At 39.0% G+C, this 13,427-nt stretch overlaps 1 protein-coding gene across 4 annotated transcripts in view; it reads left to right on the forward strand.

Moving 5' to 3' along the window:
* Nucleotides 1-13,427, forward strand: part of Ankib1 (ankyrin repeat and IBR domain containing 1) — a 112,771-nt gene that overhangs the window by 47,182 nt on the left and 52,162 nt on the right. For all 4 annotated transcript variants that reach the window (XM_059257318.1, XM_059257321.1, XM_059257319.1 and 1 more), the window contains one exon: nucleotides 3,244-3,361. In XM_059257318.1, the coding sequence (XP_059113301.1) occupies nucleotides 3,244-3,361 (118 nt within the window). The remainder of the gene's footprint in view (nucleotides 1-3,243; nucleotides 3,362-13,427) is intronic.

The raw sequence follows: 13,427 nt of genomic DNA on the forward strand, positions 1-13,427 counted from the left end.
AATGTATATGTGCCTGCTTCTGAGTAACTGAAGAGAAAACGGCAGTACACTGGAGAAGGCCACAGGTCCTTCTCGTGGCCGATGGTCTGGCCAGCAGAACCAACAGACTTGCTTTGTAAGAGCAAAGCTTCCTATCTGGTAAAAGTGCAGGCTACCCCAGGTATCGACACTCAAGCAAGAACTATACTACTCACGAGAAGAAGCTGGATGAAGTACTTCCTGTGTAACTTTTTTTCTCCTTTCTTTCCCAAGCTAACCTCAGAGATCAGCTAAAAAAATTAATATTAAAGGGAATAGAAGCCATCTCTTTTCTCTTTTCTCCTCTGTCTTCCATGTCCTGCATTTGTGTGTGTGCGTGCGTGTGTGCGCTCGTGCTTGTGTGTGTGTGCGTGTGTGTGTAGGTTCTCTTCTGCTGCTGTGTTGGATTGGCAGGTCAAACTCAGGGATTCCAGCCTGTACACAAGTGCCTCAGCGGGCTGAGCAATCTTCTTTACAATAAATGTATTCACCTGTAGCTGGGGTGGTTGACTAGTTTCAATTCTGGAATAAGTAATAGAAAAAATAGTCTTTTCCTGATTACTTTATATCATGGTCTTTCTGAAATCATTTTTGAAAGTAACTATTATTTTTTAACTGTTATCAAAATAGTGTTTGTGTATTAGGCTGTTGCTTATTTCTTTTGTGGTTCTTTCATAGCAGTAATATACACAAGATTATGGAAGAGGTACTTTTATTCACAGTTTCTTTTTAATTTAGTTTCCTTTTTTGTATCAGTTTTGACTTTATTTGAAGGTTATTACTGGCTTATAATCTGAAAATAGTAACAGTTTATCTTTGCAACAGGAAAGAGAAAGTCACCTTCATTTTTATCTTTGACTCAGAAGGGAGAGCTAGTGTGCACTTGAGACTGAACAATGTATTGAAATGTTTCACATGACCTAATTACAGCTCTGCTTCAGAGTTTCACAGAGAGTGGTCTGTGCTCATGAAGGCAGTATGTCTTTGTCTTTAAGAACTCTTCCATTGTTACCCACTTCAGTTGAAAACTGCAAGCATTTAAAAGCTTATGTATATAGTCCACTTTATATTATCCCTTAACTATCTGGAATCTAAACTCTCTCTATGTTGTCAGAATTGCCAGAAAGGATAATTTTTATTAATTATTTATTTGTACTGTTGGGTTATAGATAACATTAATCTATAGAGTTGTGATTCACTGTTTCCTTTCTACTTAGTTGATTCAAAATAAAGAAGGTAAAATGATTTCTAATCTGAAGAGGAACTTTTAGGAAATACTTGCAAGAAATATACAATTGCCACCATTGGGAATACCTAACTCCTATTGCTGAGGCAGGGTGGGATCTCTAGGAATTCATGGCTAACCTTGGAACACACTTTGAAGAAGCCACATGATAGATTGTATGTGACTTCTGGAACACATTCTACAGATTTAACTATGAAGGGATATATTGTGGTTTTCGGGGGAAATTGTGTTTTATAATTAGCTTAACAACAAACTTTGGACACTTCTAATGATACCTAGGATTAGTTGCATTGTTCATTTAGTGATGTCCCCATTTGGAACCCTGGATTAAATTTCCATTTCTTTGTAACTAATTTCATGTGATAAAAAATTCGTTGAACCTAAGTTTGCTCCTCAGGTTTAAATGGAAGGGCTCCGCACACTACCACTGCTGTACCTCCTTAACAGCCTAGTGCTCTTTATTTTCACAGTTTATCATTCTCTTGCTTTCAAATAGTCCTCAGCATTTTACAGGATTACCTTATCATTTTGCCCCTTCTATATTTTTATGTTGTTGCAATGATACTACATATTTCTTTTCTTTTTTCGGTTGTGTTGTTTGTTTATTTCGAGACAGAGTTTCTGTAGACCAGCCCTGTAGACCAGGCAGGCCTTGAACTCACTGATATCTGACTGCCTCTGCCATCCAAGTACTAGGATTCAAAGCATGCAACACCACTACCTGACGCGCATATTTTATTTTCAACGGTTTTTATTCTTAACTATTCTGAGTTTTGCAAACTCGGGAAAATCATTTTAAATGAATAATGAGTGTTGTAACATGTAGGTATGGTATAACTCTATTAATATATATTTGAGCTATTTGCATTTATTTTCTTTTTCAATAACACTACAGATGACTGGTTTTGTTCACGTTGGAATAGATGAATGTTCCAAAGAAAAGCTCAAGACATCAAGTTGTTAGGTTATATGTAGTTTTATATGTAAAATGAAGATTTTATTTTCACATAGTGAATCCAAAGACCAACTTTCTAAAAACCTTACCAACATAAAATGTTATCTTGTTTTCCTAACTTTGTCTAAATTTGTAGATAATAAGTTTGCACCTTTTTAAATGTTGATGTTTTATAACTTTTCATCAATGAATTTTCAAACTTTTCTGTAGGTTTAAAATAGTATGCTTTTTATTAAATCTTGGCAGACTTTTATGTGGTTGAGTTCTACCAGTCTTTCCAAAACTAACATATTTGTTACCTTGTATGTGACTCTGCTATAAGACATCTGGAGATCAGGAAGTGAATTCTGTCACCTCAGAAATTACCTTTGTGAACAGTCCTACTCATGTATTCTATAAGGACTGATGACATGGTTGTCATGATAGTTTTTGAAAAATCAGGAGATTAGAAACAGTATCAAATTATAAATACTTATAAATCAACTACAGTAGGTGAGATACATCATATTCCCAGAGCTCTCTGACAACTGATAGATGCTGCCAGAGGACATCCTCAGTGGTTTTTTGGGTTTTGTGGGGTTTTTTTCCCCTTCCTAAACATTTGAGAAATCCTGCTTCTTTTTAAATGTGATCTTTCTAAGTAAGCATGCATATATTCACACACAGCAGACTCACATCAGGAGTAGACTAGATTAAAGTACATGAGAATTGTAATAATGATTATTACTTAGTGGTTATGTTTTTATTTCCATAGCTTTTTATATATTATCCAGAGATGTAGTACTGTAGAGTACAGTGGTCTCCCATCATAATCCCTTGATTTTGAAAATGATACAGTATGTGCGCCCCTGCATCCACTCTCTGGTTTAAAGTGGACCTGTGCAAGGATACCCTGAAACCCAAGGTAGTGGAAACAAGAAAGTCCTTCGATATCTGAGCTCAAACTGGAATGTTAAATGGTGGTCAGATGTACTTCTTTTAGAATATAGTAGCCAATTTATCGTTGTTTCTCTTCTTTCCAAAGCCATATGAAGGATTGAGGCCTCAAGATCTTCGTAGATTAAAGGATATGCTTATTGTGGAGACTGCAGACATGCTCCAGGCCCCTCTGTTTACTGCTGAAGCGTTACTTCGAGCTCATGGTAATGAGAAATGTCTTATGCCTTTGATGACTCGGTGCCTTTTGAAACTTCAGAGTTAAACACGGCTATTTCTATGTCTAAATATGAAATTTCTTTAAGGAGCCAACATAGTTTTTGTGCACATGTTGCTCTGACAGTCATCATCCTGTAACCTCATTTGGTGCGTGAAGAGGCTGTAAATCAAAGAGGAGAGTAGAAATTGCTTGCTTTCTTTCTTTCTTGCTTGCTTTTTTTTTTTTTTTTTTTTTTTTTGATTGAGCTACTGAGTTTTGTTGAAGTCATTCAAGTATCAAATTGTATGGCTCAATTAAATTGTGTTTTTATCAGTTATATTTATTCAAAAGCTGTTTCTTACCATAAAATGTACAAAATGAGATTAAGACTTGAGAATATACTATCTCTTACAAGATTTTTTGTTTGTTTTTGTTTTTTAAAGATTTATTTATTTATTATGCATACAGTGTTCTGTTTGCATGTATCCCTGCAGACCAGAAGAGGGAACCAGATCTCATTACAGATGGTTGTGAGCCACCATGTGGGTGGTGGGAATTGAACTCAGGACCTCTGGAAGAACAGCCAGTGCTCTTAACCTCTGAGCCATCTCTCCAGCCCTTGTTTGTTTTTTTATTTATTCACTTTGGGGGTATTTTTTTCTTCCTTAAAGATATAGCCAACTAAGGAGATTTCCCCAACTTTGTCCCTTGTTCCCTGTCATTCTTAGCACAGTTACTTGGGACGTTGTTGCATGCCGGGTTATACTCTCCTTCATACTGGACATTGGCTGTTTTGTCTGGCTTTGCAGAACAGCATTTCCTGACTTTAAAGTAATTTTAAAAAAGAAAGGCATAAGGATTCTTTGTCAGGCGGTGGTGGTGCACGCCTTTAATCCCAGCACTTGGGAGGCAGAGGCAGGTGGATCTCTGTGAGTGCGAGGCCAGCCTGGTCTATAGAGTGAGTTCCAGGAAAGGTACAAAGCTACACAGTGAAACCCTGTCTCGAAAAACAAAAACAAAAAAAAGAAAGAAAGAAAAGAAAAAACAAAAAAAGAATCAGAGCTTCTTTGGGGGTTGGGGATTTAGCTCAGTGGTAGAGCGCTTGCCTAGTAAGCTCAAGGCTCTGGGTTCGGCTCTAAGCTCTGGGAAAAGGAAAAAAAAAAAAAAAGGAGTCTTTATCTGTCCTGCCAGCCAGCTCCCAGATAACAACACAGAGACTCCTTATTAATTATGAAAGCTCAGCCTTTCGCTTAGGCTTGTCTCAACTAGCTCTTATAAGTGAACCCATGTTTATTACTCTATGTTCTTCCATATTGCATTACCTCTCTTCTATATTACACCTCCTGTTTCCTCTCCATGTCTGGCAGGCGACTCTGCCTTTCTTCTTCCCAGAGTTCTCTCTGCCCAGAAGTCCCACCTATACCTCCTGCTCACTATTGGCCATTAAGCTTTCTATTACACCAGTCATAGCAATACATCTTCACACAGTGTACAGATATCCACAACAGAAAGATAAGTGCTGAATTTTAACAAAAATATATTTAAAAACAGAATAGTAAAAATCTGTTCTATTCCAGTTATTTTGAAGCTCTAGTTGTCTATTTTTAACAAGAAGCCTTTATCCTGAACACTAAAATAGAATGTTACTTCCCAAAATGTTTGTATCATCTTTTGGTCATAATGATCCCAGCACCTGGGAGGCAGAGGGAGGTGGATGTCTCTGAGTTCAAGGCCAGCCTGTTCTGCAAAGCCAGGAGTTTTGAGACAGTCGGGGCTGTTGTACGAAAGAACCCTGTCTCAAACAACAAAGCAAAAGAACTGAGAACTTGGTAGTTCCTCATGGATAAAGGCCCACTGCTGCCAGTGGGTTGGCTAACCCTCCAGAATCACACCATTAGCACTAGTGTTTGCCTGCTTCTAGCATTGGCATCTTTTCCTTCTGAACCACAGTATTCTGGGTATGTAGCAGTGACTCCTAAATTTACTATAAAAAGAATGGCCTGGGAAATTAAACATAGAGTCAGAGCTAGCTTCAGAGAGTTGGAGTCTGAAGATGCGGGGTCAAGCTTAAGAATAAATGCATTTAAAGAAGCTACTATGTGGATGTGAAACCAATAGTTTTTAAGATAACCTGAGTCCTAGCAGCTGCATACCTACAGTCTGACTGTAGCCAGGGTTTCTAAACTGTATTTGCCATTTTCCATATAACCTAACAGCGTCCTCAGTTAACTCCTCACTGATTGGGGGACACCCGGGGACCCTCACCTAGTTACCTGGCAAAAACTCTAGTGTCATCCTTCACTCCCCATCAGTTCCCATCACTTGTATTCCTAAGTGCCTCGGCCTCTACTCTTCTTTGTTCTTCCATTCCCACTGATGACTTCAATTCAGACTACTATTTTTTATCGTTGTAGTACCCTGATCTTCAGTTTTGTTCTGGTTTCACCCAGTACATATTTTGTGTTATTTGAAAATGCCAGTCTGAGCCTGCCATTGCATGGATGAACACTGTTCTGTGCTCCCCAGATTTAAACCCATCCAGTTTTCTAAAGTAGACCTATGACATAAGTTTCATCATCTGGAGTGTTAGTCTCTCCAGTTCTTTCACCATATACCTCAATTTGTCCTTAAAAATCACCTCTTCTAGGAATTTTTCTTACCTTGTATCTTTTGGGACTCTTCCTGTTTCCATTATATTCTATACACAGCACACACACATACATACGTATCTTACACCAGTGGTTCTCAACCTTGCAAGCCTTTAGTACATACAGTTTAGATACTTGAATGTGAGTGTATCTGCATGTGGGTGGGCCTGCCTAGAGATGGATAGGGGAGCTGTGTTTCAGTTCCTGAAAACATCAGAAATACATGTTTTCCCAATGGTGTTAGGTGACCCCCTTTATTAGCCTGGAAACTCCTTAATGGGTTTGTGTTTACATAATAACAAATGTATATTAATCTCAAAAAATAGTTGTGAAATGAATAAACATACTTGAAATGTAATTTTATATGTTTTTAAAATCTATGTTTTTGCTTTTAAAATGTTTCTCCATTATCATCTTTTAAGCTCCAGAATAAATCCTGGGTCAAAAAACTTAAATTTAGAAATTTATAATAGCCTTTTAAGATGTAGCTCATTTTGTAGAGTGCTTGCTGAGTGAGGCAATGTGATAGCAGAATAGTCTTCTTTTAACTAACGATAATGCCTCACAATCATAATATGAAAACTCGTACAGAATCTTGGGAATGAGAGGAACATTTACAATCCCATAACTTAGGAGGCAGAGGCACCAGGATGATGAGTTCCAGACTAGCCTAGGTTACACAGGGGGAGACCCTTTCTCAAAATAACTAGACAAGCACCAAACTGGAACAGAAATGCAAAGTGCCTTAAATTGTGTTACCGTGTTTCTTCATAGAGTTAGGCTCATAGCACCAATAAATATATTCTATCCTTTGTTTGACCTCTTTGACACAGAGTGTGTAGTTTAGTGTAGTGTAGAAAGCACGGTGTGGTGTCTCCTCCCTGTTGTCTCAGCCCCTAGGAGTAGAAGACAGGAGGATCACTATGGGCTGCATAGTAAGGCCAGCCTGGTCTACAGAGTTAGACTTGTCTCAAAAACCTAAAAATAAAAACAATAAAAAACAGTTTAAAGAAGTAAAATGCAGACCTGGAAGAAAAATGGAAGCTATTCATCAGTGGGGTCATCATGCAGCATTTCATTTATCCCAGTCTGAGGTTTTGCTGTCCATGATTTTAGTTACCTGTGCTCAGCTATAGTCCATAATTTTGAATGGAAAGTTCAATAAACAAACTAAGTTTTCAATTGCACACCATTCAGAATCGCATGGGATTTCACCCCTCGGGCTCAGGATCTGAATCAGTCTTTTGCCCAGTCTGTTGGATCTGTATGCTGTACTTGCCTTTGATCAGTTAGTAGCCATCTGCTTATTAGGTCAGCCTTTACAATAGGATAAAACTAGTGCTCAAGTAACTTTGCTTTACTTGATAGTAGCATATTGATGTTGGGAGTTTGTTAGAGTGCATTGCTATAACTATCCAATTAGTTGTTAGTAATTTATAAACTGAACTTTATCACCTGTATATATAGAGAGAGATTAAAAGAAAAGTCCTTGGTATACATGCACTTACATACATATGGTATGTACTGTCCACAGGCTTCTAATGGAAGTCTTAGGACATGTCCTCTGTGAGTAAGGAAGAACTACTTTAGCACTTAGGATCAGCTAGGTGTTGAAACATCTCTTAATCTGATTACATAGTTCAAAGCATTTATATCTTGATGTGAAAAGGAGCTCTACACATTCAGGGACACCAAAACTTGACATCTTCAAGTAGTTTATCTCCATCCTAGCCAACCAATCGGAAAGGGAAGAATAGTTGTGACGTTTCTGAGCCCATCCAGATGTGTCATATATTATTCCTTCACGGATTCCATTGGCCAGATTGTAGCCAGGCAGCCACGCCTAAGTGTAACAGTTCTGCACTGTAACACCTTTGCACATAGTCATCTTTGCCACAGATACCGACGTCCTCACAAGTAAACTCTAGTTGAATTTTCCTGTTCAGCATTTGTCCATTCTATGATAATAACTTCTTGTTGTTTGTTTCTTTTGGGGGTTGTTGTTGTTGTTGTTGTCTAACAGTATGGACAGGCTGGCCTCCAGATCACAGCCATGTTTCAACCGCGCAAGTCCAGGCACATCCCCCTGTGCCTGGCCTGACAACTTGCTAAAGCATTTGTTTTGTATTTCTTCTATTAAAGCATTAGGTGCAGGATCCAAGTTTTCTAATGGTCTTCTCTCTTGTATTGTTTAGGTAGTATTGCTGACATTTACAGAGATAAGTTGTATTCGAGTGGAACAGTGGTCAGAGCTACCCTCCATTATGATATGTAAAGCTCTGCTTCGGAACTGTAAACTCAACTGTCTAGAAGATCATAGTCTTGCTGACACTCTGCTTTTCATAGGAGTATAGGTTATGCTATCTGATGTCAGATTTAGACCTTAAGTAATAAAATTGGCCTCAAGCAGAAGTACTAAATGTTTTATGATGTTTAATAAATAGTATTTAAATCTTAAAGACATGCTCTTAGACTTACTGTTAAAAAACATTTGGATTGGTTTTATGTATATGAATGTTTTGCCTGCATGTGTGTATGTGCACTACATGCTGGCCTGGTGCTATGGAGATCAGAGAAAGATGTTGGACCTCCTACAGCTGGAGTTACTGGCCATTGTGAGCCACCATATAGGTGCTGGGAATCAAACCAGTGTCCTCTGCGAGGGCAGCAAGTGCTTCAAACTCCTGAACTTAGGAGATTTAATGGGACCTGTTGAAAAAATAAAATTTCTAAAATAGTATATTACAAACTTGCTTGTCCTTATGACTTAGAGTTTTTGTTGCTGTGAAGAGTGACCATGGCAACTGTTATTAAAAAGAAAAAAAAACATTTAATTGTGATGGCTTGCTTATAGTTCAGAGGTTCAGTCCATCATGGCAGGGAGCATGGCAGTATGCAGGCAGAAGTGATGCTGAATCTGAGAGTGCTACATCTTGCAGGCAACAGGAAGTCAACTGACACACTGGGTGACATCTGAGTATGTGAAACCTCAAAGCCCGCCCCCACAGTGACACACTTCCTCCAGAAGGTGTGGCCCAGGTTAACGGTGTGCCCTCCAGCCTCCTCCAACAAGACCACACTTCCTCCAACAAGACCACACTTCCTCCAACAAGGCCATACCTCCTAATAGTGCCACTCCCCATGAGCGTATTCAGACTTACCACATCTTAGAATAAATACATATCGACAGATTGCTCTTAACTACTTTGGCAGTTCATCATCTTTTCTGTTCAGCACAGGCCATCTTCACCCAAGGATTTCCTCAGTGTAGATTTCTTCCTCCACAACACATCTTTGTTCCAAATGCAATATCTTCTATATAACACCTTTTTGAAAGTCCTTCCAGAACATATCAAAACAGGTTAAGTTCTTTGTGTTAAGTTTACAATCCTCCTCTTCCAGTGTACCTTGTTCAGTGGTATTCCCCAGTTCTACAGATGGGAGCAACAGGTAACCAGCTGATAGTCAAGGCACAAACGTGGGACACAAGCTGACATTTCTTCTCCCTCAGGCCCTGGACTTGCCATTACCCAGTTCTCAGTTCTCTCCTTTTCTGCTCATACCACCTTGCCTCGGCTGCCTCGGCTGCCTCGGCTGCCCGGGCTGCCCTTGCCTCCCTTTGCAGCATGCAGTAGCCTTTTTCTAGTTGGTTTCTTTCCTTCACTCACGGCCTATCCAATTTTTGTTCTTCCTACTCTACTCAGAATAATCTTTTCAAATTTAGTCAGAACAGTTTACCCTTCATGTCCCAAGCCCAGCTGTCCTTTGATTTCCTATACTAGTTGAACTGAAGATAGAAATAGTGTGCAGTGTCCTGTGTAGCCAAGCCCTTGCCAGGCCTGGGAGTCTCATCTCACAGTGCTTCCCTTTGCTCTCTGCTCCACCTCCGTTGACCTTCCTGCTCTCACAGCAGTGCCACCGTTCTGCCGCCGCCGCCGCAGATGTCTGCGCAGTCTGTGTTCCCTCTACCTACACTGCCTTTCTCTCCTGTCCAGCCAGCCAGCTCCCACTCAGCCCGGAGGTGTACTTACCTTGCTGTCTCTTCCTCCCTGACAAGGAGTGTCTTCAGGTGCTTTCCACAGTGGTGAATTTGTTGTATGTATGCTTATTGATCTCCTTCCTGTAAGTTCCAGGAAGACAAGGATTGTGAGTGGTTTCTCCTGTCATTGTATATCTTCACTGCCTGACTGAAAAGAGAATCAGTAAATGTTTGCTGAATGACTAATAAGATAGAACCAAAGCAGATAATTGTACTGAAAAATATTTGTAGTAGGTAAGACTCAACTTGGCATATTTAATCTATGAATGTGTTATAATACTGTTTCCTTTACTTAAAAAATGACATAATGGAGCCAGGCAATGGTGGCACATGCCTTTAATCCCAGCACTTGGGAGACAGAGGCCGTTGGATCTCTATGACTTCAAAGCCAGCCTGATCTACAAAGTGAGTTCCAGGACAACCAGGGTGACACAGTGAAACTCTGTCTCCAAAAACCAAAGAAGAAAAAAAGACATAATGGAACTATTTTAAAAAGTCATAATGCACAAGAAAATTATTTTATATTCTCACAGTTTGATAATACTTAATATATTTTAAATGAGAATCAATTTTTATTATAGTTCCCTCATAATACATCCTAAACATTTTTAAGTTGTTATAGTTACCACTTTCAATGACTGCATCTAAGGAAATGGTTTGGTTGTACTTTAAATTTGGAATGTGGTATGTACCTTTATATTAATTAATTTATGCTTACTTTAGTCTGAATAGAACATTTATTTAAGAGTTGGTAGTACTTAGTGGCACCATTGCTGATTTCTGTCAATTTTATGGACCTTCCACTAAGTGCTCTACACACACTTAGAGTTGAAAGGATTGAGTTGATGTGCTTATTTTTCTAGAGTTTGCTCAAGTTCCTATAGTTAAATAAGTAACACATCTGGAATTTGACCTTCAGACGGCCTATTTCCAAAGGTGGTCTTTACACTGTGCACCATTGCTAACATTTTGGAGGGCAGCAATGAAAGACTTTTGAGGAACTGAATGGGGAATGTATTCCAGATGTGGAGCCCGGATAGATTATAATTATAGACAATTACCTAACAAAAAAGTAGCTTTTGGTAATATTATTTTTAAATAGTAAGCTCAATTCATAGAAGGAAAAGCAAGTAGAAATGAACTTGTAAAAAAGTTGTTAATTTCACAATAAAAAATAAATTTGATGGCTTGTTCTTTTTTTTTTTTTTTGTGGTTTTTCGAGACAGGGTTTCTCTGTGTAGCTTTGTGCCTTTCCTGGAACTCGCTTTGGAGACCAGGCTGGCCTTGAACTCACAGAGATCCGCCTGGCTCTGCCTCCCGAGTGCTGGGATTAAAGGCGTGCGCCACCACCACCCGGCGTTCTTTTTTTTTTTTTGTAATAATGTTTTATGTGATTCTAAAAGTAATGTTATTTATTTGGAACAAATCCAGCACAGGGAAGTCACCATTGTTTTCAACAATAATAAGATTAATATGCAAATATCATTAATAATGTTTTAATTAATATGTAATTACAAAAATTTCATATCACTGACTACTAGCCTACATAATCTTCCAATTAGATAACTGTGACTCCACTGTTAATTATGTATCCCTTTTTACCTTTATAAGTAATGTTTTGGAACGTTATACAAACAGGAACTTGGTGCTTTTTCAGTTGGGCAAGTGTCCATGCTCTCTATTTTCTGCCTGTTCTTTGTTGCTCTCTGTAGCAAGCTTTCTTGTCAGACTATCTTTGGATTGCCAGCCCCAAATAATAACATGGAGACGTCTTGTTACTTATGGAAGCTTGGCCTTTATCTTAGGCTTGTCCCCAAGTACCTCTAATAATTTACTTAACCCATATTTTTTAATCTATATTTGGCTATGTTGCTTTTTACCTTTACTCAGTACTCAGTCTCTCCCCCAGAAATCCCGCCTATCTTCTTCTGCCTAGCTATTGGCCATTGAGCTCTTTATTAAACCAATCAGAAGGTACCTTAGGCAGAGACACATCTTTACAGTGTACACAGATACTCTGCAGCAGCTCTCTACTCTCTTCAGAAAGTTATAATTTATGTCTTGTTCAAAATTTATGGCTGCTGTTTATAGCACTGGTATGGTAGAAGTTCCTTCCTTTTTACCAGACAGTGAACTCAGCTTATTGTATTCAAAATATGTCTTGTGGGTATCTTGTGGTTTACAAGGAGGATAGTCAGATCATTTGTATCATGGTAATTACACACACACACACACACACACACACACACACACACACACACACAATGCAGCCAGGAAAAACCAGCTTTCAGGCTACAGACAGGGCTCAAAGGGAAAGTCCACAGCATAGCAAAGCTAAGACTTTTTCTGTCTGAGGAGGTTAGGAAAGAAAACACACTCAACACCTATTCTGATGGTTTCTCTCTTTATTCTCTCATGTTGAATCTCATCATACTGTTCTCTCTCATGTTGTACTCTGTCGTTGCTCCTCTACATTACTCCATCCTATCATGTCTTTCCCTCCCCCCGCCTTGGTTTTTCTTTTTTTTTTTTTTTTTTTTTTTTATTTATTTTTTTTTTTTAAAGATTTATTTATTTATTATGTATGCGGAAGAGGGCGCCAGATCTCATTACAGATGGTTGTCAGCCACCATGTGGGTGCTGGGAATTGAACTCAGGACCTCTGGAAGAACACTTGGTGCTCTTAACCTCTGAGCCATCTCTCCAGCCCCGCCGCCTTGGTTTTTCAAGACAGAGTTTCTCTTTGTAGTTTTGGAGCCTGTCCTGACTCTCACTCTGTAGACCAGGCTGGCCTCGAACTCACAGAGATCCACCTGTCTCTGCCTCCCAAGTGCTGGGATTAAAGGCGTGCACCACCACTACCACCACCACCACCACCACCACCCGGCCCCTATCATTTCTTTTTATAGTTTATATATCCCAACAAACTCTTTCAGGCAATATAAGAGTTCTAATTATCCAAGAACACCTGCAGCCCTCATTGGGGCTACAGAGTCAAATTATATTCTGTAGCCTTGACTAGTCAGAATTTATTTTCACAAATTGAGGTTAGGAATGGGTGCAAGGACTTAATCATTTGCCAGCTAGCAATAATTGGACTGTCTTTGTATTTACAACTTAGCCAGATAGTACAGCTGTGTGTCCTTGTGGATTAAAACTTGGAAACATTTATCTAAAAAACCATTAGCAAGGCACTTGGTCTAATCTAAAGCTACTTTGAAGCTTTATATCTGCTATCTTGGCAGCTGGGGAAATTCAACTATTTCCTATGTCAATCTGAGCTGTGATCTAAAGCAGGTCCTAAGAGTCTCACAGTCCTCATGGAACAATAGGCCCTAACTGCGTCAAAATTATACAGCGTCTTCCTGACAATCCACAGATATAAA

Source organism: Peromyscus eremicus, chromosome 3 (assembly GCF_949786415.1).
Source record: "Peromyscus eremicus chromosome 3, PerEre_H2_v1, whole genome shotgun sequence".
NCBI lineage: Eukaryota > Metazoa > Chordata > Mammalia > Rodentia > Cricetidae > Peromyscus > Peromyscus eremicus.